General features: G+C 39.6%; 1 protein-coding gene across 2 annotated transcripts in view; it reads left to right on the top strand.

The window, feature by feature from the left end:
• beat-Ia (beaten path Ia) overlaps positions 1 to 27,241 on the top strand; it is a 36,838-nt gene extending 9,597 nt beyond the window's left edge. Inside the window, exons 3-8 of one of the 2 annotated variants that reach the window (XM_020954807.2) lie at positions 17,925 to 18,133; positions 20,099 to 20,234; positions 21,736 to 21,869; positions 24,794 to 24,916; positions 24,981 to 25,179; positions 25,651 to 27,241. In XM_020954807.2, coding sequence (XP_020810466.2) covers positions 17,925 to 18,133; positions 20,099 to 20,234; positions 21,736 to 21,869; positions 24,794 to 24,916; positions 24,981 to 25,179; positions 25,651 to 26,096 — 1,247 coding nt within the window. In that variant the 3' untranslated portion in view covers positions 26,097 to 27,241. Of the gene's footprint in view, positions 1 to 17,924; positions 18,134 to 20,098; positions 20,235 to 21,735; positions 21,870 to 24,793; positions 25,180 to 25,650 lie in introns of both variants that reach the window. The other variant, XM_086832311.1, reaches the window with a different exon arrangement.
• The last annotated feature ends 504 nt before the right edge of the window (positions 27,242 to 27,745 follow it).

Here is a 27,745-nt window from a genome sequence, read left to right as displayed (position 1 = left end):
CTTAAAGGACTGAGGGACATGTGGGGACCAGGGGACTCCCCCAACCTGAAAGTCTACTCACAAAAGCGTCTCGCCATGCGTTCAATGTCGCACAAAAACGTTTATTAACCTGCCATTATCGAGTCGGGCCCAAGTGCACTCGATGTAGACGACGACATTGTATTAGACTCCCGGGACCTTCACCCAGGACACACACACTTACACCTCACTCCCACAATTTACGGGGTTTTTGATAAAAATCTCCAACACGCACAACAAACGGAGAAAAAAAACGGCAAAATGTTTTTCTAACCCCCAATGGTAACTTGGCTTTTTGTTGAGACCGGCTTTTGGTTCAGCATACAAGTGGCTAATTAGTCCTGGGGCTACGTAAATCGGTCGTGCACTTGATTTACTTTTAATAACCACATGCCGAAATGGACTCCGAGTGCTTGCAAATTTGTGACAATATATAAAAGTACCATTTCGTTTTGTTTCAAAAACTTGTGTGAGTTAATGTCTTAATGCCAAGCTTTTGTTTGGGGAAATTATCATTTATTCAGGCTCCTTTTGTGGTCTGGGAAAATTGTGGGTTATCGTGCACAAATAGGCTGTAATTTGTGTTAGTGGTAAATGTGATTTAAATTGCAAGGGGCCGGAAGGTCAGCTAAAAACCTAAAGGTTTGGCCTTTCCAGACTATATTGATTTCACTCCACTGAGTTCAATTAGTGGACAAGTGTTGGAGTAATTGTCCTGAGCACTTACATGTGTCTCCTGAACTCACTAGTCATGAGCATTCTTCCGCTTTTACTTTCTATGTATCCGGGGAAGAGCTAGCATTTTAAATATTTACATACCAAAGACAATCAATAGTTATATTCGAATTGCAAGTGTAATGAAATCATACGTTTTAATTGCCAAAGATATTCAATTTTGTATGACAATTAAGCATCCTTAGAATTTTCCATTCCATAAATCATTTCAAGCATTTATCAATTTCCTCTACTAATTTTATATTTTCCTCAAAGGCAGAGAGACAAATTGTCACCTCAAGAGATGCTCACCCAGGACCACCCTTTCTGGGTCTTTAATTAAGGCAAGCCAACGAGGCAGCCTCTTCGGCTGGGGGGAAATCAATTCCCGTATATATTACCAAACCAATTATAGTGCATTCCGTGCCGTGGATTCCCCGGATTCGATCCCATCCGATTCGCAAAACCACTCTGCCACTCGAGACAGCCGGATGGGGATTCCCCCTTTCGCCCATGCGAAAACCCGGGGACTTTACGATGCTTGACTTGGTTTCGCCTTTCGCTTGGCATACTTAAAACTAACTGGCAAATCAATGGACGAGAAGGGGAATGCCGAGCAAAAAATATGAATAAGCCGAGAGCTGCCAGAGTGTTGGGAATTCAGAATTTGAGTCGCTTCCTCGTTGGCTAAAAATCATAGCCAAACGCCAAACCAAACCCAGCCCCAAACAAACTATTATTGATGCAGAGACCTGTGCAAAGTTGCGGGTGAGAGGTGAGAGTTGGCCCCGGATTGTTACATAAAATGCATGAAAATCTCGATTCGGCTAAAAGCAACAAGAAACGAGAAAAAAAAAAACAGGGAAATGGGAAAGGGCCAAGAGGATGAGCGAGGTTGGGACAAATTGAAGCTTTAGCCACGACTGACAAACTGCAGCTGTAACGGCCAAATGTTTTCGGCCATTTTATTTTTCATTTTCGCTCCGCTTTCGTTGTCAAGCGGATGGGATGAAGGCACGAAGCTTAACAATTTTTATGGCCATGTCCCGTCGAGAGGGTTGGATCTGCGAAATATGGCTGCCCCGACTGCCTGGCTGCCATGGGTTAAGCGGCTTAATTGCTCTGGTAAGGTCAATCCCGTGGATGCAAGCCCTTCCTCGAAAAGGAAAACTATTTGCCAGGATGCCTCCACGAGGAAAATTTACATAATAACAGGAAACAATTTCGCCTGTGTGTGCGAGTGCGTGCCCGAGGCGACCATTAGGGATACCCAGGACCCCGGTCCGTGACCCTAAACCTATGCACCGGAAACCAATGTGTTAGTTTGACAAAATGCACCTGCAAATACAAAATTGCAGCGAAAGACACGAAGAAGCAGAAACACTCTAGTTTTGGGTTAGGTGTGCAGGATAATTACAGGATAATAAATATTTAAACGATCGAAATACCAGAGATATACGACCAAAGTTCCTCAAATATATTTTCATATGTATATATATTTATATATGTAAATAGAAGATGCATATGGAAAATATCCCAACTTTCGAAAGATTATTAAGTGTCCTCTTAAAGTATATCATATTTATGACCCCGCGTGGCATGTTATTGTTTTAAAAACACACTTTTATTATCTGGTCAGTGCCAGGACAAATTTGCATGCTCGAGAATTTTAATATACGCATGTTAGCACACATTTTTGCATATAGAATAAGTGTATGGTGTATAGTGTATAGTATGCCATGTATGCTAGCTATTATCCCTGGCCGTTTTATCCCCGGCAACGCTTGCAAATAGTTAATAATAATTATTAATGCCGGCGTGGGTAAATGCCGAGCGCATAGCACACAAAACGTGGGGTACACACGCCACGCCAGAGACAACAATTTTCACCTCCATTATGCAGCAAAAACCACTAAGCCCGTACGCCCACGTGCCACGCCCCCTGGAGCCTTAATAAAGAGGTGAATTTATAGTAATAATTTTCGTGTATATTATACACGCTTTTTATAATTTAATAATTACTAAGCGGTGTTTCAGGGACATTAGCTAGATGTTGAAAAACCCTTTGAAGTACATAAATTAAAAGCTTTGTATTAGCGATATTAGCGTTTTCCTTTCTATTCCGAGTTTATTAATATTTTCTGTTAACTAAACAGATTTCGAGGAGACTGGAAAATATTATTTAAGAGGGAATTGTTAAAAGTTAAATATAAATATATTATGAATGGTGAAACTATGCTCTTACAATTTAATGGCTTTGTTTGGTATATATTATTATATTTTGTATTTAAAAATTAAATGCATAAGAGAAAACTGTGCAGGAAAGGTATCTTGACCTGCTTTTAAAGATATTTATGGATTGAAATACTTTTAAATGAGACTTCTTTCCCTAAAATATTTCTGAGAGATCCTTAAATAATTTTCTTGTGATTTAGAAGGAAATTCCGAATATATGTAAAAGCTATAAGGAATATAATTTCCATACCTTTTATTTATTATTTATTTACCCTACAGTTTTCCTTTTATATTTGTTATGTTATCACATTTAAAAAATGCTAAAAGAAATGATTTCCAGTTCAACATATTTTGTATCTTTGTTTATTTTCAATAAATATTAAATTATTTCGCTTGCACTACACTTTCCTTGCCTTTATTTTTGGGCTTATTTTCGGGTCAGGTTTTAACCGAAACGAAGGCCTTCTCTCCACTAACGCCTTTTGCCATTGCAATGCCTTGGGAAGCTGCCACTACGAAATGCATTGCAATTCATAACCCAGAGACCGAAAAGGGGTCTCCAAAGAAGCCAGCTCAATCGGTGGCAGGTGGGGCAAGAGTCGGGGGCAGATGGGAAGGGAATCCTGCATATTTAATGGCAATATCACCTGCACATGTGCACTGCTCTGGCATTTGCAAGTCGGGCAATCAACAAACGGAACACGAAACGTGACCGACCTTCCACCTTCTCGCCTTCCGACTTTCACCTTTCACCTTCGCCTGCGCGCCGCAGCAATAAAAACGTAATGAAAGTCCTTCTTCCCCTGAATAGTTTGCCATTAAAACATTTACGAGACACTGCAACAAGGGGCAAACGAAGAAGATTGTCCGGGCTCAGCAAATTAATATACTTGACAGTTCCCTAGTAATTGCTGCGGCAACAACAAAAAACAGATGCAATCAAAGTTATTGATTAAAAATTCCATGCGCTCAATGCCATCTCCATGTTGTAACAAAAGTTTGTAGCTGAAAAATTATTGCACATTTCGCCATTCGCCATTCGCCATTCGTTATTGTTGTTGCCTGTTTGTGACCTCAAATAATGAACGTGCAACCGAGTTTCCAATAAACACGTACGTATCGAATGGCACTAATGGGTCATAGGGAAACTTTTTCCCGAGCTCCGGCAATTGCGATTGACATTTCCAGGGTGTCGGCGGCGGTGGACTAATCAGAAAGTGTGTGGCAAGTAAGTTGAAAGAGTCACTGTCAAGTTAATTGGTATCGTTGCAAAGTGTTATTGCATATCGATTTATACTTTTCCACATTCTCATGTTTTTTTTTCATTATAAAAAGTGCTGTTTTTAAATCAATAAAATAATAGAAAGACAGATACGCTTTAAGCTTTCAATTAACATTGTTAAGCAAACTCTAAGGCCACCTTGAACATAAAGTGACTGAGCTCCTTGGAATATTCAGTCCCTTTAACCACATATTTCCCAACTAACTCCCTGGCCTCAGACTCCTCAAAAGAAACCACAAGACACACACACATTTTTAGTTGAGGAAAGCAGCCGCAAATCAATGAATAAAACTCCACACAAAACTCAATTTTCAACAAGTTTTCCGCATTCTAAACACATTTTTCTTGAGCCAAAAGGACACAATGTGGCCGACACCAAAAACCTCGAGGAACTGAGGCTGAGACTGAGGCGAAAACTCGAACTCGGGGCCAAAAAGTCCTGATAAAAACTTTGGTCTGGCCGTGTTTATTTCCGCCAGCTTTTCCGTGCCACTCCACTCCTTGACAGTGTTGGTTTCTTGCCTTTTCGCACGCCAACTTGAACTTGACGCATGTTTGTTGGCAAACAATCCGACACATCACGCCCCCGACTCAACTCATTAAAATGCGCGGCGACGGGTCGGTGGCATCAACAAAAGTTAAAACCGGCTAAAGGACATCCTGAGGGCGGCCAGAAGAAGGACCTGACCTGCCTTCGCTGAACGGCAGCCAAACAAATCTTATTTAATTTGGATTCGCCGCCAAGCAGTCAGCGAGGTTCCTTTCAATTTGGCAGAGATGCCAGCGTGATTTCACACATTCAGAAATGAGAAAATATATGTTATTTATAAAGTAAGGATTAAGAACGGGATGAGAGTGGAGGTGACCATCAAAATCAAGTTCAAGTTGTGTTAACTCGAAAGTAAACATATTGTCCGGCTTAACCCAATCATTAATCATTTCCTCCACAAAACCCCGAAATAGTTTCCAACTAATTTCCATCCACCAACTAATTCCAATCACGACATCCTGCCATCACTAAGGGCCAATGACAGGACCCCTTTGGTGAGGCGCAGCTGTTGCTCCTGGAATTTGAAGTGCATTTGAATGGCTTGCCAACTTGCCGCCTCACTAACTCGCCGCTGTTTGCCAAAGTGTTAAATGTCATGAAGGGAAACGCAGCTGGGCCATGAATTTATGGAATTTTCACTGAGCATTTACATTTGAAACATGCCATATTTAATATTTATGCTGGGTAGCTTCTGCCGATAGACGGGCTGGCTGACAAGACGCATTTTCCACTGACGTCTGAGTGTAAATCCCCGTTCCGTCTCCCTTCCGGCTTCCGTGGAATTTCCGCTTTTTATTAGTTGCAAAAGTTTCGCCCTTGTTTCGCTTATATTTTATAGTTTGTGCACACACATTTTTGCTGCGAACTTCGCGTTTTCTATATAGTTTTCCAAATATTTTATTATGAAAACAGTCGAAAAGGGTGGACGGGAGGGAGTGCAAGGAACAAAAGCTAAAAGCGCACTTCCGTTCTACTGCTGAAAAGTACAAATTGAATTAAGGCCAAAAATTATGCAGCTCCAGTTGGATATTTTATTATTCTCTGCACTCCGTAAAGTGAAGGAGCACATGCATGCCTGGCATACTAATTAAAGTGAAATTGATTTCCCGAAGCGAAGGCCAGGAATGGGGTCTTAAAGCAGACGACGGCATTAGCCATCAATTAGCAGTCCTGTCGGACTAGGACACTAGTTGCCAGGACTCTGATGAGGAAACATAATAAACAAGATGAGTAGAGTTCATGAAAAATAGGTTATTAATAATAATATGTCTTAACTACATAACTAATGCCCGGAGTAAATAAATACCTCAAATTCCCAATCAAAATGTAATTTAATAAATTCTCCAACGTTGTTGAACCATTAATAATAGTTTTGCAAATTCCTAACTACATTAAATTTCAAGAAAAATCTTGACTTGAAACCATATGTAAGACATCTTATCCTGGCGCTGCTAACTCGTAACTATATTTTCAAAGAATCTCAACTATTTCGTTTAATTTTCAACATTTTCTTAGACCCTTTGTTCTCGAATTCCTACTCCCTCTGCCTTAGCATAAAGTATCTGGCAAAGTATGCCGAAACAGACAGCCAGAAATACAAGTCCCCCGAATAACATTTCAACAACATTAATAAATTAGTTGAAGTAATTGAAACTTTGCGGTCTTTCGAGGACAGAATGGAAAAGTTTTTTTTATTGTTGTTTGCAATCAAAAGGACAAATTGTGAAAATAAGCAGAAACCGCTTTTGTGACAAATCGCCAAGAAGCCTATTTGGCTTATGGCTTCAATGCTATGGGGAATCGATAAGAGATTATTTAATTTTACAGTCTGGCAAAGTCCAACACAGACAAGGAGGAAGTCTAGGGACTGGGGGACACTTAGTTAAATGGAAATTTTAAACAAACGTGGCATTGAGACACTAAATATTGAAGGGGATTGGCTCAGGTGTCAGCTGGATATCCGACAAGTGACCAATTAGCCCTATTCGAGCAGTCAATAAAGCAAAGTTAATTAAGCGTCGGCTTGGCCCGCCCTCCTTCCTTTATCAATTTCCCGAAAAAAACAATTAATCATTTATACGCTCATTATACTTTAAACGTGGCTAATTTCAACTTAATTTGGCCGGGTCTGCCACCCGTCACCCGTTTCCCCCCCAACCATCAGCAAATGGAAAAACTTGTCAGGCAATGGCTGTGGCAGAATTTCCCGAGTTCTCTCGGCTCCGTTTATTTGAGGCGGCTTCAATTGTGCTTGAAATTTGCACGATTAGCGGAACGCTCGATTGGCCAACGGACGACTGGCTCTGAATCTGTGCTAATCGGAATGTGCCAGGAATGGCTTCCTGGCAGGACCAAAAAAACTTTTTGAGGATGACACTATATAATGAAGAAGGAGTTTTCATCGCCCAAGTTTTAATTAATTCAGTTGATGCTCACACTTTTTGCAATCTTTATTCGAGAGTGGCTTTGAATATTTTTAATATTTATTAAACTATTATTGTGATCTGTATCTTAAAGTTTAAAGCCTAAAGTTTAAATGGTATTTGGAAGTGGACATGCTTTTAATGTTAGGTTTCCTCTACCAAATATTGTACTATGTATATTTTAATATTAAAACTTCAATGTAATTAATTTTTTAAAACTATATGCAAATCTAGACAAAGTTCAACTGCATTTCATTTGACATAATTAACATATATTCAGGAGACCCCAAAGTGCACAAAGTAACTGGCTACACAAAAACCATTAGGTAATTAAGTAGAAAATTGCAAAAATTAACAGAACAAAAACGAAATGGTTCTAAATCGAGCTCTCATTTTTTTATGTTTTCCCATCGCGAAGGAGAGATTTTTCGGCTGTGGCAGCAGGGTCTTAGACTGCTTAAGGAAAATTAATTAAAAATAAACATGGCACACGCTTGTACTTTGGGAATGCCAACCAAAATAGACCGCGGGCAGAGAGGAAACAAAAAAAGAACTAAATAAGAGAGAGGAGGATGTAGAAGGAAAAACCCATATCCAGACAAATAAGAAAAATGAAAGCCAGGCTAGCCAAATTCCAAACAAAAGCTCACGAAACATTTTGCGGCCACAAATCCGAGACGATAAGAAAATAAGTAACAAGGAACGGCGCAGGACGAGCGAGCACCAAGAGCGAGAGGCGAGAAAAAAGGACCTTACCAGGACAGAGAAAGCGCCAAAAGTATTTAGTAATTACGTCAAGGGAAAGCCAGGGAGGGGAGAGCGATTAGAGGGAGGAGTTTCCCCGAGCTAGGTGAAAATTGCATTAAAAATGTTCCGGTAAGGGGGAGAAAAACTTTACACACACAGAGAAAAATGTGTAGTTTTCTTGTGGAAATATTATAGGAATTATGTTTTAACAAAAATGCATTTAGTAAAATTGACCTGTGCTAAAGAACCTCTTTAAGTGCAGACTCCAAGTATCTAAATAACTATTTGAATGAAAAGTGACTTAAAAAGGCAAGGAAAATGAACTTGTATTTTAAGAGCTAAAGATTTTAGTTCCAAGAAAGAGATTGCATTTTTTCTCTGTGTACAATAACTTGAGCATGCGAGCGTCCATAATAAGACTCGATTTTGCCCACATGGGATGGGCATTTCAGGGGCTGTCCAATGGGCGAAGGATGTCGAATTGGCAGTGGAAGGAGCATTAGGAGCAATATATGTAGAGGCTCCACCGGAGGGTGAATGGGGCTGGGTCAGACACATGAAAACTTTAGCACTCAGGAAACAGGAAACTATTGTTCTGCGGTTCTGCTGCCTCATGGCCTCAACAGTAATTGTCCTCCCAGCCTGCCACCCACTCAGCTCCCCAAATAGCAAGGACACCCCCCCCATTTATTGTTGTTGCGGTAGGCCAAGTAACGTCAGATCCTGATATTTGATGCATGCATATATCTGTGGAGTAGATATATGTACATATATTTGGGTTGGATTTTATGTTCCTGGCAGGTAATTCGAGTTTAATTTGTTGGCAACTTTGACCCCTTTTTGAAAAGGGGTTTCGGTGGGAACATTACCTGCATGTGCATGTGACATCGTCAGCTATTCGGGCCAAGGCGAAATGCATCAATATACACCCTAAAAGTGGCCAAGTTTTAACATTTATGCGACAAAACGCCGGAAAAGTAGCTCATTTTCGCTCATTTTGACAAAAGATGCATTGCTTTTATCATAATTATTCAAAGCTTTCAGTGTAAAATTATTTGTGTTTAATTTTAAGGTCTCATTCTTTAGTCCTAAGAATAGTTAAAAGTATTTAAAACACAATATTTTGTTAGAATATCACAAAATAAGATGGGAATTCACTCAACAGTCCGAAGCAAACTGCAAACTGAAAAAAAACACGGTAACAATGCAATAAAAATGGGCAAAGAAAATAACGTAAAATTGATTTCAAGCGATATTTATCCACTAGCAAAAATAAATAAAAATAAATACCATTTTCATCTTGATGAAAAGCTCTTGCAAAGGGAAATATCAAGGAATAACAGCATCGACAACGGACAAGGAAAAAAAATCCCAAAATGCATTTTCCATCAAAGGAAAATATAATAAAATATTAAAATAAATCAAGAAGAAAGAACAAAAAACACATGTACGAGAAAATCGCAAGTATAAAATTTATATATATGAGATAAGCGTACTTCTGAGGAAATATTCACAAAAAACTTGGCTTGGTGAGGAAAAGCGTGGGTCAAGGAGTAACAATATGAGCCGCTTATCAGTTTATCAATAAAACAATATCTGGGATGTAAGGCAGGCGTACAAAATCTGGAAATTGCAAGGAGTAAAGCAAAGGCTGGGGTATGGTGATGTAACATAATTTGTTGGGAGAAAACATGTATTGACCAAAATTATCGGTTTCCTTAATTTACTAATATTTTCCTAGCAATATTATTCCGTTCGGTATTTATTTATGGGATGATTGCCTATTGCAGATTGCTGCCAGATTTCCATTAAATTCAGAAATTGAATATCAGAATATTCCTGTTTCATTGCTATATAACATTTCAGTGAATTCATGGCAAAGAGAATTTAACTACATCGAAACTTACTTACTTTGCAATCGAATATAAATTATGTTTAGTTTTTATTCCGACTACAAACTAGACCTGATTTAATGGGAACCCTCTTTCCATTCCGAATCACAAAATTTTTATTGAACATTTGGGTTCCGTTTCTAGCAAATCAACAAGAATTAGGCCTGTCAGCTCAGAGGCACAGAAATTCGTCTTTCAATAAATTGCCAACTGGCGGAAAGCCGAAGGAAAACCCATTTCGCCATCTATTTGTGTCATTGAACTGCAGCAGGCGGGTGGAAAATTAACGCAGTCGCTTTAATTTGCAATTTCAATTCATTTGGATTTATCGAAGAGCCCCGTGCCTGCTGATTCCTAGACAATAAAGCACATTCCTAGTGCATGTCAGGCATTAATATATTAAATGGGGAGGAATCCTCCTCCTCCTCCTGCTCCTCCCCTTTTCTCCACAAAAACTGCCAAATCGATTCACCCTCGGCCACAAATCTCCTCCATGCCCCTGCTGTCGCGTGTCTGTGCCAAATTTTGGCTGGCAATCAAAACGCATTGCCAATCAATTGATTTACACAAGCCCCTCCACCCCCCACCATCGATGTCTGATTTGGCAAATAGCTGTCATTGGGTTATCATAATGTCAGTCACAGCATTTTGGGCGGACATGTCTATTCCCCGAGAGAGAGAGGGAGCGTTCGCCAATGATTTGTTTTTCTAAATTTCCAAAGAACAGGAAGACATTATTATTTTAAGAGAATAAATCGAATGACCTAAATACAAAATTATTAAACAAACTTGAAGATTTAAGTCTTAATATAACTAGCAAAAGATTCCAATAAACTTATTATGATTACACAGTTATTTTCTTTAGGAATTCTATAATTTGCTTAGGATGTTCTCCATGTCCTGACTGTAAATTAATTAATATCCATGCCGGAAGCGCTTTCGGCTTGTTGAATTATAGACAAAGTCAGGCGGCAGCATTTACATTTAACTATTACTTAACTATTTAGTTTACAAGCTGCGTTAGGTTGAACCTTATGGCTTCGGAGGCGGACCCAGGAAATTGACCGCATCCATCTTAGCTGCCGTCACCTGTGTTCGGCTAATTAAACTAATGCAATCCTCGGACGAAAGTCAACAGCCGGAGTGTAAGGATATATGTATGTATGCACGAAGGCTTCTGGTCAAGACCGGATTGGCTTGAAAGGACAAATAGGATAACAAAACATGACAAAACAACAAGAGCCACTGAGGCAGGAGAAGAAGTTCCGCAAAAGACTAAGTTAAATTTATAGGCATTGAGGGCAGGAATTGCAACTTCCGGCCAAAATACACACTCACTCACAGAGAGACACAAACCCTAAGCCGTAGGAATTCCCCAGATCCTGGGGAGCGGCGGCAGGAGCATGGCAACTTGCATGGCAACTTCATTTCGCAGTTGCTGGAACTTTAGAGAAGTTCGCTTCACATGAACCGACGACAAGGACAAGATAAAATATAAATGGCTTCGGTTTACTTGCGAGTGGGCGGAAGTATCGGGGAGCGGAAGTGCCACTGATAGCCGTCACATGCTCGAGATTTACTTATTAATGCCAGTGCCGTGTCCTGGGCTGACATCCTGCCCAGCTGGGGGAGAGTCCTGCGTAGCGGGCTTTGTTTTGTTTTGAAGTCGATCCAGTGGCTCCAACGACCATTACACAGAAAGAATAATAATGCTCAAATACGGGATTTCTGACCATAAAAATACCAAGCTTCAGTTAATAGAAATCATTGCCTACTTTTTGGGCTTAAATGAACGTTGTTGCCAGGACCTTTGGTTTCATTCTCTTATCTTAAAATTATAGATTGAATAACTGCTTTCTTTCCGTGTACTTTTTTCTGACTGCTCCTCTCTGTTGACTTCCGACACCCTTCGGTCTGTTTGGAACATAATTTGTGCCCAGAAGGAGGTCGCAGGACAAAGGACATGCAGTCAGCAGGGACAGAGGCTGTTGCTTCTTGCTTTTAGTGACTTTGACAGTTTTATACGATTTACGTCATGGTAAATTAAAAATTACGCGTGCTCCCAGCCCTCGGTAGACCATGTTACGAGTACATTGCTGTTAGGATTTTGCCAAAGGAGGGTTAATCCAGAGGGTGGATTGCGTGGGTGCCTTCTAGAGGGGTGGGTTAAATGTGTATCGAGTGGGTGAGATTAGAAAATAAAGATAAATGGAAATTCTTGTTGGGGTTGCTCTGTTAAGTTTTATATTTCCGGATGATCTTATCAGGGAAATAGTTTATATGGACAAAGACGTATGATTATTTTTGACAAATGGCTTCATTTGCATTATGGTTGGGGAAACTTAAGATACAGGATATATATTCTTCAAGAAGTTCCACTATAAAGGAACTAGTAATTGTAATCAAAAAAAGGAATCTAAAGTGCAAGCAAAAATCTAAAGCTTTATCCATTTACATTCACCAGTTACTAAATCTCCTTTTCCACACTTTTTTCTATTCAAAAGCCATGCCCCCTTTTGGGGCTCACAAAAAATGTATAAAATTCGCCAACAAATCTGGGACGTTAATCTCTTCGTTAAACTTAAGTTATTTACAGGTCAACAAGTCAGCAGCTCTTTTCGCGATAGAAAGAGGGGCCCGAAACGAAAGGAGCGGAAACCTTGAACCCAGACCCTAAAAAATGGGGAGCTCCCTCGGCCTAAACGACCATTTAACAGACACTTGTGTGGCCCATTTTGTTCGCCTGGTCGCGACAAATTGTAAAAAATAAAATGGTCGAAAAGTGCATAGAAAGCCCGGAAATGTAACAAATCCTTAAATAATTTGAACGTCTGGCCGAAGCGGCTTGTAAGGGAGTCCTGTGTGTGTGTGTGTGTGTTGGGGGCGTGGCAAACACGGTCGCTGTATAAATTTTCACCTGTGCTCCTGGCCAGAAAAACACGCTGGCATTGCAATTTTCACCGCTCGCAACGGGAAAGGAATGCAAAAGCGTGCAAAAATCCTTTTCCAAAAAGAGGAAAAAAGGAAGACCCTCTCGAGTGTGTGCTGGAGCGGGTGGGCGAGATCGAAAATGGATAATAAAAAGCTCATTGCAACAAATTCCTGCACAATTTCCAGTGTTAGATTAGAAACGCTGCACAAAGGCATGAGTCGAGGGTTTCAAGTGGGGACCAGGCACCACCACATGCAACACTACTTGCCACTTGGTACTACACAGAATCGAGGGTATACACATACATAGTGCATAAAGGATACTCAGCAGGATGCCCCCAACAAATTGTTATAAGATTGAAATACATTTTTGTCTTTTGCAAATTTATTTAAAATATTTTCCTAACACACTTTTGTATATTATTTGCAAATTTCACAATGCACAGATTACGGCGAATCTCATAGTCGAGGCTCCGAATTTTGTATTTTTCTTTTCATTTCTCTGCCAGAGACTACCATTTTTTTGCCTCTCCTATTTTCCCTTTATTATTTAGCGCAGCTGTGTGAGTGCGCCTCGCTTTCAGTTGTTTGATCCTTGCACTTTTTCATAGCTTTTCACCTCCCAACTGTGCTGCGCTATCTCTTTCAATCCATTTTCCTCCCCGGCATCTTCCCCATACTTGAACATTTCCCACGTTGCTTTACACTTGGGCACTTGTTCGTGGGATTTTATGAGCTTAGTTGGCGATTTAGCGATGCTTGTCTTATTTAGTTTTTAAATAAATGGCCAAGGATGTTCAGTTGGCTTTGGTCCTTCCTCTCTCTCTCTGTGAGGGAGAAGAGGCTGCGACTTGTTGGATCTCTTTCATTTTTTATTTCTATGTCTGTGAAAGTGATAATCGCGGCTTTTAAAACCGATGGGCAATGTAGTTAATTATAAAAGAGATGTATCTTTAAAAGCTGTCAAAGTTGAATAAAGATTGGTGCTTCAAATAGAATTACATACTTAAAATGTTTTGCACACACATATAATTTTCATATTCCATGTTAATTGATTAACAAACAAATGTATAAATATTACTTTAAAGCAAAAAAAAACCTATTAAAATTTCCTTAAAATAATCAGAGCTTAATGGAAACCATTTGTAATCCCAACATTTTTTTCGCCATTGCTAAAATCTGTTCACAATTACAGAGCGAAGGACATTAAATTTAATGAAACAACCCCGAAAAAACCCAACCGACTACGATTTGTCTGGGAGGAAAAGTGGAAAATGTGCCATTAAATGGCAAACACCAAAGACCCAGCCTCTTTAAGCGTAAACAAAGGGGGTAGCCAGACCGTCACGGGGTTTTTGTGCTAAAATTTCATAATAAACACAAAGGACAGACACTGAGGACTGAGTCCTGAATGTTGACGCTGAATGGCTCCAACCATCCGGCAAAGACACACAGGAGAAAAAGAAATACTACATACAAAGTGGTGTTTTTAGATGTATTTTTATATTTATAATTTAAATTTAGAATTATATTTTTGAAGTGGGACTTACATGTTATTATAACAACCTATATTTTTCTGATTACATGCAAATGATTCTTTAAGGCATTCTTTCATAAATTATCTTTGAAGTCTCTTCAATTTTCTTTCCGTGCAGCTGACGGAAAAGCGACTTGGTCAGAATTGGTGGTACTACAAATGCAAGGACTGCTGCACATGTGTGGGTGTCTGACTGACAGCAGGACGAAGGAGTGAGTCTGGTCTCGGGCTTGTGTTTGTGTTTGTGCAGGACAAACAACAGCAGCATTCATTTTCGCCAAACCAGAAGAAGTGACATAAAAATGCATTAAGCTGAAATTGTCAACAATTTTTCAAGCCACCCCCAAAGGACGAGGGACATTGAGTCGAGCATCCGTATCCACATCCCCCGACGCGTTGGCGACAAGTCCGTGCCCGAATAAACAGTCCTGGCAGGGACTTCTCCCCCCCAATCCAAAGGATGGGCCGGGGCTGATAACCCCAGATGGCAGTCAAATCTGACTGAATAATGACTGTGCAGCGTCGAGACTGTAATAGTGCCCGATATGATGTGGCGGCACTGCCACCACTCCTATTGGGTTTTGCACACAGATACGGTTTTACATTTTTAGTGTCAGCACAAATTATGATAAATTTGGCGCCACTTCACCAGTCAGGACATCCGCCAGGACTTGGTGGGAGCGACAATATTACTGGTGAACTTCGCACTATGGCTAATAGAAAATTATAATGCCGCCCATCTGTTGCACAAGTGTATCTCGACATCATGCACATTTCAAAAGCCGAGCTCCATAAACTTGGACTTTTGAAAGTTTCCACTTTGCCCGAGGAACTCGTGGCCAGTTCCTTCGAGCAAACTGTGTGGTCATTCAGGCAAACGCTGCTCTTGCCCCAGGAGTTCGTGTGGAAGGGAAACTGTGTGCCAGTTCAGGTCATAATGTGGCCAAACTTTTGAGTTTGCCCTCCTTCGGCTTTACTCTTTTCAATTAGCTGGCCGTAAGTTTTCCGAAATATGCTTTGATACAATGCCCCGTAATTTGAGCAGCTAAGAGTTTTCTATGCAAGCGCCAGGGCTAGAATTTAATTCACCTCCAAGGTGGTAAATGGTCAAATTGTGTTGCCCAGGATGTCATCAAGTGGCAAGAGTCAAAAGTTGTAAATTTAAGACAATACACCTTACTTTATGAGGAAGAAACAAGCAATGTCTGGCTTAAAGGACTCGAATATTGTTCACCATAACTAATTATACGAATAAAAATTTATTTGGTTAACAAATTAGATTCTGTAACTCAAGAACTGTTTATAGTCCAGGGACTTGGGTAAAGAGAATCCTCTGAAGCTTCCGCTGTCCTTCGCGCAATTCGATTATACGCTGTGTGGCTTAATCGAACGAAGGTCCTTCGGCGGCTCAGAAGTGAGCAACTCACAGAGCCGGGTGTAAATCACTGGGCAGCTGGACATTTGCTTGACACTCGAGACTGGTCGGCACTTCTTAATATATGCCATGCATGTTGCATAAACAAGATTTAAACAAAGGCAGAGGGGCTGTGGCAAATATTTGCCGCCGCGTGTCGCCAACAATGGGGATGTGCCACTCTCTCTCCAAGGAATCAAGGACGTGGGTGGCCCGAATGGCAGGATAGCTGGATGCCCTTTCACTGCCGCACAGTAACGTCGAGTGCGGTCTGGTTTTTACTTTGTGTGCCACTCACGTTGTGCTCGTTATTCATATTTATTGCACACGTTGTGGGGCGCATAGCCACCACCCCCAGGACTCCGTGCTCTGGAAGAGTCCTGGGACTCCAACAGCACCGCCTCCCCTAACCAAATGGTCGGGCTGCATGTGCATTGTCCTTGGTCCTGGGCCTGGGCCTGCGCCTCGTGTCTGGTTGTAAAAACTTTGCAATTACAGTTATTTGATGGGATTTACAAAGCACCACCCGCACTCGTGCCGGTTTGTTTGGACATTCGTTTGCCGCCGGATTGTTGCAACCTTGTCTATTTAGTGTGGCATGAAATGGGCGCCACAGAGCCACACAGCCACAGAGGTCTGAAGGCGCTAAATGACAGTGGAGCAGCCAGAAAGTCTAATCCAATGACTGGGGAATTGGGAACGTTGAGCTGCAGCCTGTGCTGTGAATGTGACTCAAATGTGAAGCTCTTGTGATGGAAGTTTTTCCCCTTTTTTTGTGGCTTCAGTTTCGTGATAATGAAGAGTCACTCAGGTCGTGACAGGTTTGATTACGTTACAAGGGGTTAAGGGGTTCCCTGAGTCCCTTGATGTGGTTGAGGTGAAGTTGTTATTAAGTCCAATTATTCCACAAAGAGTGGATATGAAATATGACATTTAAAAGTGGTTAAAACTATGTGAAATCTACTACTCCCAGAGAGCATCATGTTTCGTAGAGGTTTTCCATTCCTGTCCCTTCTTTAATTGTCCTCTGTTGTTTCAAACATTTTTATTAAGCACTCAATTTCAATCAAAAGCTTATGTAGACCATAAAATACAAAATTTATTGCCACTGCTGGATTTGGGAATATCCGTCAAATGTGTGATTGCCTTTCGGCAAAAACACAAATTTTTACGACACAAGAAGTGACAGAGGATAAAAATGATTTTTAATTTCATCTCACATAATCAGGGAACAATTTATTCATATTTTATTAAGGGAGAGCGATAAATGCAAACAGGTGGAACGAGGTTCTGGTTACACAAAGCCTTTTTTTCTGTCCCTTGCTATAAGCTGATTTATAATGCCAGACCTGAGGCTAAAAAACGAATGGGCAGTAAAACAGGGAATCGGACATGTGTACAAATGTCCGCCACATTCTGCATTATATATATTAAAATCTATATATATTCTATAAAAATATGTATGGCTGAGGAGGAGGTTTGAGAGAGTGTTCAGTTAGAGATTTGTGGCATAAAACCATGCCGAAAGTCATGTCAATACGTGATCAGAATAGATATTAAAAATGACAATTTTTCAATAGGAAAAAGTCGAAAAGGAGTTACTCTTTCAACAAAAATATTAAAGGGAAATATTTATTTTTAATTGTTTTTAATGGCTTAATCTATTATACATCTCTACAGCAAGTATGCAAGTCCACCTAAATTATAAATATTGTATAAGCTTGCTTAGTAAAATATTTAAAACAATAAAAATGGACAAGTCGTAAAATCAGTTTATGATTCAGTATACTTTCTCAAAAGGGTAAAGCTCTCCCATCTAAAATATCGTGGGAATTGTCGAGTCAATAAAATCCGTTTGGGATTTATTTAATAAAAAGTCCAAAATAATAAAACACAAAATGCCCATCATAAATTATGCACAACGCCGTAAAACAAAATGAAGAAACGGAGCGGCAAAATAAACAAACGACAAAAAAATTGATAATAAAATAAAAGCAAATGTTAAATTAAAAATGAGAGGCGCGATGATTTTTTATCGCTTCCAGTTGATTTCTATTAGACACGGCCCGCGGGAATTGTTTGTTCAGTCCCTTTTCGCTGAAAGCATTATATTGCCTTAAATAATTAAACATAATTGTTGAAGGTTTGTTTTTCATTTCCCGTGTTATTGTTTCATTTCAGGCCTGACCGCCGCTCTGAGGGACGTCCGGGTGCGAGTCCCGCACGCGGTCAAGCGCGGTGACAAGGCCGTCCTCAAATGCTTCTACGACATCGAGGATGACAGTCTGTACTCCGTGAAATGGTATCGTGGCAGACGCGAATTCTACAGATACACGCCCAAGGAGACGCCACCGATGAAGATCTTTCACTTTCCCGGACTAAAAGTGAGAGTAAGTTGACAATTGTGATATTTTTCATAAAATAACTAGCAGTAAAATCTTTAAAATCAAAAAAATAATTACTTAAAACCATTGAAAGTATTAATTAAAGTTAAAGAAACGGAGTTATATAACTTAAATACATTAAGGAGGGCCACATGTTCATTTTTCGTATTAAAATTAATGCAATGGTAAAAATTCTTATTTGAGAAGTCTTTGTATTGAGCAGTATATCTTCCTAAGATCTTTCAATTAAATTTAGCAAATTAAAATCCACTTTTTTCAGTCTACTAAAATATATGGTACGTAGCATGGAAAATTCAGTCGTCTCCGTAACCATTTTCTTTTTTACATGACCTCTTTTATTTAGTTGTAGAAAAACAAAAATTAAAGGCACAAGTGTCTAAATGTACGCCAAATAAAACAAAATAAAAGTGCAGCTAGGGCTAGGCAGAAACAACTAAATGTATCTATTTGTTAAATTTGAGATGCAATTTTTAGTTTCTTGTTGTTGATTTGAGAATGAGATATTCCTTATTTTATAAGTGAATCCCAGATTATTTAGAAACCAAAAACAAGTACTTATATCATCTATATCTAAAAGCTAAGCAGCTATTCTTAAAGTTAATTGACTTTTTATGCCATTTTCAATAATATTTCTGTGCATATAGCTAGTAGTCAGTCACATTTTCAATAAATATGACAGCTTTAATCCCGTGATTATTTTCTTAATATTTCACTCAAATCCCTATACATATAAACTATACCCTGAGTGCCTATATTTTGTTGGTTCCAACATATATTATTCCAATAAATCTGACCAACGAAACTATACGTTCCACAGATTCTTGTTTTCGGCATGCCATTTCCACAGCCGTATATAAAAAAAAGAGGAGGAAAAATGAAAGGAAGAAAAATAAATTAAACCAAACTAAAACGGGTTGCGGCCTCAACAATGTAAAACATTTGCATTTCCAGGGCAGCCAAATCGAACGAAACGCTACAGTTAACAAGGAGGAGCAGACACATGTGAAATTTCAATGCACAATCAAATCAAAACACGGTTTTTAACTTCCGCTTCACGGCAGTTACGAGCCGGAAAAACAAAAACGTACATTTAGATTCCCGTTTTCGGGTCTCAAGCCTTGTTTTTTAGTTTCGAAATGCGTTCGGCGTAGAGCTGGCAATATTTTTCAATAAATATTGGCATTTTTAAATTGGTTCGAAAATTATTCAGGCATATAAAGAAGCACGATGGCATTTTATTTATTTGCGTACTGCTTTTGTGTATATTCGTATTTTTCATTCAAATTTATTTTTCCAACTCATGTGACAATAAAGACAATAAAACCATATTCTTTTGCATTCGGCGAGTTATTTTGTATTAGAATGGTGAAAATGGAGTGAGAACAGAAATGTTTGCCACCAAAATACAATGGAAATTCTGAAACGAAGGGAAAAATATACGAAAACTAAACGGGAATGTTAGAAAAACAATTAAAATGGTTTTTGAACAACAGTAACAAAAAAAAAAAAAACAGGATAAGCTAATATTCGCTGAATCCAGAAATGTGTGAATTGTATGGGCTTTATGGTTAAACAATGGAACAAACCACCATGAGGAATTCCTCTAATATTATAAAACAAATAAAAAAAGTTAAATAAACGGTTCGTTCGATTTATTAAAACTCAGTAATAACCTTATGTACAAACAAAATACAAAGCAATCTCAATTCTTTAGGCCCCTATAAAGTACTCATTTATTTTTTAACATATAAAAATGTATATATAAGCGGAAGGATTACTGCAAGATACATTTGTTGGACAATTTTTCATCAGCAACCAGCATTTGCAGTACTTGAAAAAAATATGGTTATATGGGTGCTATGGGTATTTAATATAAAAATAAAAAATATACATGGAACCCGCACTCACAGCTCCTTTACTTTTATTGACTTTTTTTTATTTTTTTTGCAGCGCGTGTCCTCGAACGAGAGCCAATTGGTGCTTGAATCGGTAACAATGGCTACATCCGGTAAATACAGTTGCGAAGTATCTGCGGATGCGCCCTCGTTTCATACATTAATAGCGGCAGCCGAATTGGAAGTTATTGGTAAGTGAAAATAAAGGCAGTAACGTAACATTTCCGTTGACATTCTCGCGGCGATAATATTAAAGAGTTAATACAACTCTGACCTCTTTGTTTAAATTCTGCCAGTGCAAATATTAAACTAATTTGGATCTCGAAACCAAAAAACCGGGAAATGCCAAAGTAAATTAATTTTCAGTTTAAGTGTTTTTCTTTGCCGAAAAGCCAGGAAACTTAAACTCCCCCCAAGGCGGGGCCAAAGCCAGAGACAAACTTGAAAACTCGACTGGCTGTCATATTCAATTGGCCGGGCCAAGTCTGAGCACGGCACTCATAGACGGACTCAAAGTCCTTGTGTGTGTATGTTTGGGGATTGTGGACATAAAACTTAAAAATAAACTCAGAGTTCGAATGTTTTGGCAGTTAAGCAGACAAAATACAAACAAATTTGCGGATAAACGAGATAAAGATGAAGACATTTAAGCCGGCAAACATAGTGAAGGCCTTCGGAGCAAATGTTTTGCCAAAAGCCCGGAGACGGTCAATAAAATGCCAAACTGACTGTGTGGGCTGTGGGCAGAGATTGGGCTATATTTTCCGGACTGGATATGTTGACGTAGGTGAGCTCAAATTGGCTTGACAAACTTTTGGAAGTGTCTATTTCATGTTTATGTGCCACATATGCGAATGTGTGCGCCGGTTGGTTTTCATTCTGACTTTCGGGGATAATGGACAGTAAGAGAAATTAGTTTTACCTCCTAACCATTGTGACAGAAGAGGGTATGATGAGTTAACGAAAATTTAGATATTGGAAAGCTTCAAGAGAATCTTTACTGCTGAATATATATAGGTGAAACCTGTAGAACACTAAAAATAAGTAATGGGGTACTAAAGTAAAGTAGGATTTAAAGTTAGTAGGATTATTTTTAGTAAACTTTAACTAAAGACAGTATGATTACATAAGATGCGTAGCGCCATACGGTTTACCTACACCTTTGCTTATGGTTTATGGTGTGTTCTTCCACAAATTGTTTCAAACTCGAGCGAGAAAAAATTAAAATGTAGCTTATCGAATTGTATTTGGCGTTACTCATCTTATTCTTTGTATACACAAAAACAAACAGGATACCCCATAGTCGAAGCAAGCGACTGTACCTTTCCTTCCGGCTTGAAACATATCCCTTAGAGTGCTGGCTACAGATTCCAATTGCATAGCTGGGACATTTTTGGTATTTCAGTCTCCTCACAGTCCAAATTAAAATTCCGACTCACTTCGACCAGAGGAGAACTCGTAATTATTTCAATTATGAAATGGGCCTTGACGCACACACACAGTCTAGATATTGATTGCGACACACACCCACGCCGCAATCCCAACTGACAGGACGACAGGTTGGGTCAGAGAGTTTGGCTCGGATTCTGGTTTTTCGTGCACCGCAGAGTATCAAAAATATAGTGACAATCGATCCAGTCCACCTGTGAACTGATGCCATTTTCCTCTTTCTCTCTTTTTGCCACCTTTCAGAGCCGCCGCACAGTGCGCCGTTAATATCGGGCATCCATTCCCGATATAGGGTCGGCGACATATTGCGAGGTAATTGCACATCGCGTCACTCGCGACCGGCGGCCAATCTCACATGGACAGTGAATAATGAAGAGGTGAGTGTACCACCCCCTTAGCTCTAGCAGGACTCTCATACCACCCACCCACCGACGCAGCCCCCTAGATCTACGCCCCTGGACGGACTCGATATTATGCAAACACAATTTTCTTGTTTTCAAGCGCTGGCATCTGCCTGGAATTTATGCGTCTGTTTTCGAGGGGGATTGGGGCTGGGGTGCTACAAGGGGTTAAGCCCCCACTGTAATTACCAGAAAAACACACGCATTCGTGGAGATCAACGCATTGGGGATACGCCCCCTTCATAACCATACATTATGCCGCCCATTCTGGGGGAAACGTCAAAATTTAGGTGTAATTTTTTTTTAAGCATAGCGGTTCCATATGCATATTCACATATAGATCTGGCGATTGGGGAAACCGGAAAATGGGCCTGGGAAATGTGCAGAATTAAGAGAGGGTCCTCGAGTCTGGGGACAATTTTCGCAGTTTTGCATTTTACATTTCTCAATTATTTTGGCCACTTGTCGAGGGCTCACGCCCCTCCCTAATTGGGGATGTCAATTGCAAGCGCGTTGGAAAGAGTTATGGTAGTAATTATAGATCCACCAAGCAGATAGCTACTTAAATTATTTGAATTGTGATTAGAAGGGAAATATTATAAAGTTTTCTTCTACTTGTTAACTTTATTTATAAACTGCAATACAATATCTTAAATTATGAATAAATGTAGCTTCCTTTCCAGCCTCTTATCTTGGAATTTCCATGCCTAAAAACAGATTCTGACCTCATTCCCGCTACTGAACCGAGTTAAATTTGGCGTAAACCTCACGCCAGGCATATGGAAACTGAAATAATAAAATTTACCTGCCTAAGTAATTAGCTTACATATCCTGTGAACACATACACAGTAATTTCGGGGAACAGGAATTAGACCGAGATGAAAGATTTTGTTATACACAAAAAGAAATAAGTATTAACAAATATTTTGTAAAACTTTTATTATTTCTTTGCTTTATTTGTGTATATGTATTTTCCTCCTTATATCCATAGTTTCATTAACTTGATATTTTTGATGTTATTCATATTTGGCAAAAGTTATAATGGATTTGTCGTAAGATATATAATTTTAAAGCAACCAAGTCTACGAATAATAATAATAATACTTTTTGTTGCTGCTACAATATTAAAGAAAGCATATTAATTTTTTGTATTTTATCTCCAGAGAAAAACTGCGAACTGAACTTAATAATTTTGTTTTTCTTTATATTTGGCTAAAGTGATAGTATTTTCAGAAAGATACTTATTATTAAAGCAAACACAGTCTACTAGTTAACATAATGGCTGTATTATTTTTATCTCTAGGGAAAAAACAGAGAATTTAATATATATTACATAATTTCCAAATTATATTAATTATATATTAATTAGAAAATATATAAACATTATTATTTTCTGTGCACGGCATCAGGCAGCGGCAATTTCAGCATCACTCAAAGGCAAACAATGCTTATTGATGCTGCATAATAGGAGCCACACCGGATAGTGGGCGTCAACCAGCAGGTGGTGTTGGGTGGGTGGTGTTCTGTGGGAAAACAAAGCTAACACACACACACGCACACATGTACAAATGGGTTCTCACACATGCACAGCTGCACACCCACACAGGACATTGTGAAGGCGCCCCGTTTGAATGGGGAAGCGAATGCCGCCGAATTGGTTGTCGAATTGAGTTGAGTCGACCACGCTCGGTTGATTGCTTGTGCGAACCTGTCCCAATTCACAACACCCGCCCCACCCACCAAGCTCCCAGCTGCTCCCCACCTTCCACCCCCTACACCCCTTCAGCCAGCAGCATTTCAGGCCACAAAATGCGCTTAAACAATAAGCCAAACAAAAACATACCGCCAAAACCAGCCGACAAACCAGCGAAATAAGCGCGTAACACGAACCACTAGATAACGCAGTGCAAATACAAAAAAGTAAAGTGCTCGAATTGGTTAAAGGAGCGCAGGACTTTGGGGTCATAGTGCAAATTAATTTGCAGCCCTGAAGTCAATCAAATTCACAGGCTCAATTGGGTCAACAAATGGGGAAAAGTAGTGGCCAAGGATGATTTCCAACTGACCCAAATCCTGATTCCTTCATGAGTTAATTTATTTTGACAAGGACTTTTTGATAATGTTTAAGAATACAGAGCACAGGATGCTTAAACTATGATTAAAGATATAAAAATTGGAGTCCTATTTAACACCTATTTCCCTGAGATAGTTCAGAATATAGTTAGTTATAGTATAGTTATATATATAGATAGTTCAGAGCACAGTCAAAATATGGGGAAAAGTAGTGGCGAAGGACATATATATTTTCAAATGACCCATATCCTGGTTAATTCATGAGTTAATATATTTTGACAAGGACTTTTTGATAATGTATAAGAATACAGAGCACAGGATGCTTAAACTATGAATAAAGATATAAAAATTGAAGCCCAATTTAATACCTATTTCCCTGAGATAGTTCAGAATATTAAAATATATTGGGGAAAAGTAGTGGCGAAGGATGATTTTCAACTGACCCAAATCCTGATTCCTTCATGAGTTAATTTATTTTGACAAGGACTTTTTGATACTGTATAAGAATACAGAGCACAGGATGCTTAAACTATGATTAAAGATATAAAAATTGCAGCCCAATTTAATACCTATTTCCCTGAGATAGTTCAGAATATTAAAATATATTGGGGAAAAGTAGTGGCCAAGGATAATTTTCAACTGACCCAAATCCTGATTCCTTCATGAGTTAATTTATTTTGACAAGGACTTTTTGATACTGTATAAAAATACAGAGCACAGGATGCTTAAACTAAGAATAAAGATATCCAAATTGCAGTCCTATTTAACACTTATTTCCCTGAGATATTTCAGAATATTAAAATATTAAATATTCAATGTTCTTTCAGGTAAATCCTTCCCACGTACGTCACCACAAGTTGCTGAGAGATCCTCACAACGATATGCAAACTGCCATTGTGGGCATCCATTTCGTGGTCACTGATCAACACTTTGACAACGGCAAACTTAAGGTGAGTTGGGTTCTTAAGAATGAGGGATTTGAATTCCAAATTCTTTGATTTCTATATTCTACAGCTCCGGTGCAGTGCCCAGCTGCATGATGTCTACTGGAAGACCACGGAGAAGACGATTCTCGAGGTGGATGCGTTTGGCAAGTATGGAAACGGGGCCAGCGGAAATCGGGTTAGTCCTGATGAATTCTACGACCAGTACACGTTGCACGAGGACGAGCAATTTCACAACAAGAAGAATAGCTACCTGACACAGATTCAGGGTGAGTTGAGCAGCCAATTAGTGCCGGACACTCCACTCACAATACACGAGCACTCGAAAAAGTCCAAGTTTCAGCTACAGTCGATCTTAGCTAAGTCAACAAATGAATTCCTTTATTTATGATTTCAGCTCTTATTACAAATTATTTCAATTAAATGTAGAGAACTTCTGTTAAGCTTATAACGTTAGCTAAAGATCCAATATTTATTTATATTTCCATTTATTGCAATTGATTAGAATGAAGGTTTTAAAATGGGAGTAAACTTACTCAATTATATACCGAAAAGTACTAAGAAAGTCCCTTAGTTAGTCACGGATTATCTTATTTTTAGTGTTCAAAGATAAACCCATACATATGTGGTTTCTCCTTAGCCAATTTCGCCTGTAGTTGGACAGATGAACACAGTGAACTACCAGAATACATCGAATACATGCCCTACGTTTGTCTGCATTTCTTTCTATTTTTCGTTAGACTTTCTCTTTCATTTTGTACCCTCAGGCGAAGAAGACGACGGAACGGAGGGCGGCATGGAGGATGGTGGCGCCGCCTGGCGTGGCGCTGGTTCATCGACGGGCTCGCGTCCGTGCCACAGTCAATCCTGGGCACTTTTGGCCCTGGGCGGTGGATCACTGATGGCGGCGCTCAGTTGGACAGTCGGAGGGCAATTAGTGTCGCCGTTACAGGCGATGACAAAGGCCAACGGCGGGGCAACCAGCAATGCGAGGAACAACACCGGCGACTCCGGCAGCAGCCGGAGCATCCCCACCAGGAGGTGCACAGTCCGCCGGACAAGGCCCGGGGAGATGCGGGCACTGCAGCTGGACGGGAGCTGCAGCCTGCGGGCGTCAAAGCGCAGCTGGAAAGGATGCAACAGCGGCAGTAACAACAGCAGGAGAGGCGTTGGGCAATTAACATGATTCAATTGCCATGCAACTCGAGTGCCACAGTTCAGGGACGATAGGGGATGCGGAGGCCGGGACAGAAACGGAAACGGAAACGGCGACGGAGACGGCGAGGGATGTGGGAGTCCAACATAGATAGGGGATGTGGGTGGAGTTTAGCCCAAGGCCAAGACCCAAAAGCAACTGCTAAATGTATCTAAATATTTACACACCTATACACTAACACACCAGACACTCGTTTCAGCTAGCTCAAAGTAACTTCAAATGCATTTAAGGAAAAATACAAAGCCGAACAAGACAATCAGGGAAGCCACAACGAAGGCCCTCCAGCGCCTTGAATTCACTTGAAAAGGGTTCTAAATATAAATATAAATAGTTATTCATTCATGGCTTTGGCAAACTGAACATCAAAACAGGCATTAAGACCCCTTTCCGAGTGACTTGGAGACACGATGGCCTTTGGTGGCGCCCCTGAAGAAAAGGAGAAATACACTAAATACAAGCCTAGCGCTAGTTCATCATAAATGCTGCGAATTTCATCGGTTCAGTTATTACAAAACAGATGATGGGATTGCCAGGAGGTGCGAATTGGTTTCCATTGCACACTTACTCAAAGTTTGCAAACGTATTGAAAGGCTTTAGGACAAAATGCTTGACAATGGTTTGAACTTGAAACTTTTAACCTTACCTAGATCTTTGACCTGATTGGATCTTGGGAGCCACTTCGAAACCAATCTGCCAACTCCGGGTGTGGGTGAAGCCAGATGAAACCAAAATGACAAAAAAATGTTGTGCTAAGCTTTTAATTTTTTGTTTCTCTTTACATTTACATTTATATATCAAAGTCAAGATTATTTATAAATCGTATAAATGGTATTTATATATAAATATATATGTATATGTATTATGTAAAGTTATATATACATACTACGCCTAAATGTAATGCCCAGAAACCCCGAATGAAAAGAATTAAGGGGCAAACGTAAGCAACTAGATGTTAAGTCTAAATATTGCCTATATATGTGACAGTATATATGTATTGTATTTGTATATATTATATAAATGAAGTGGGGAAAATTGGAGGAAAATGAAATGGAGATATGTATCATATAAGTATTTACGGTAGATAATCAAAATAAAAAACCAAAAAGCAAAGAAAATGAATATGTGGTTTTATTATGGATCCTCCCAATACATTTAAATAAACTTTGTTCCAGATCTTAACTCCCTATTCACATAACTGAATAACTGCTTTTCTTCAATCTTCATTTAATGGCTACCTTAATGGGCCATGCTATGCTCGCCCATGCCTTAATCATCGCTTCCTTCCACACAATAACACGATTAATTGGCGCACATTTGTCAGCATATCATTCCAAGGTCCAGGACCTAATGATCCCGGACTCTCCTCCACTTATAACAAATGGCAAACAATAAATGCGAACTGGAATTGGGTAACTGGGAGACATCTCGCACCTGTCCATTAGCCGGTGTTTTGTTGTTCCCAAACAATTAGCATAACTAAAACGCTCAATTAAGCGCCTAAAATGCTGCTGCACAAAAACCCTCGATCCTTTGTCCTTATCTCCTTGGTCCAGACTAATGCAATTTTCACCTGGCTGCTGCTTTCATTTTATTACACATTTCTTTTTGCTTTTTTTCAG

This window comes from Drosophila serrata, unplaced genomic scaffold (genome assembly GCF_035046125.1).
Source record: "Drosophila serrata isolate PLE 108 unplaced genomic scaffold, ASM3504612v1 contig_245, whole genome shotgun sequence".
Taxonomy (NCBI): Eukaryota; Metazoa; Arthropoda; class Insecta; order Diptera; family Drosophilidae; genus Drosophila; species Drosophila serrata.
Note: the sequence above shows the minus strand (reverse complement) of the source record. Positions and strands in the feature narration are given on the sequence as shown.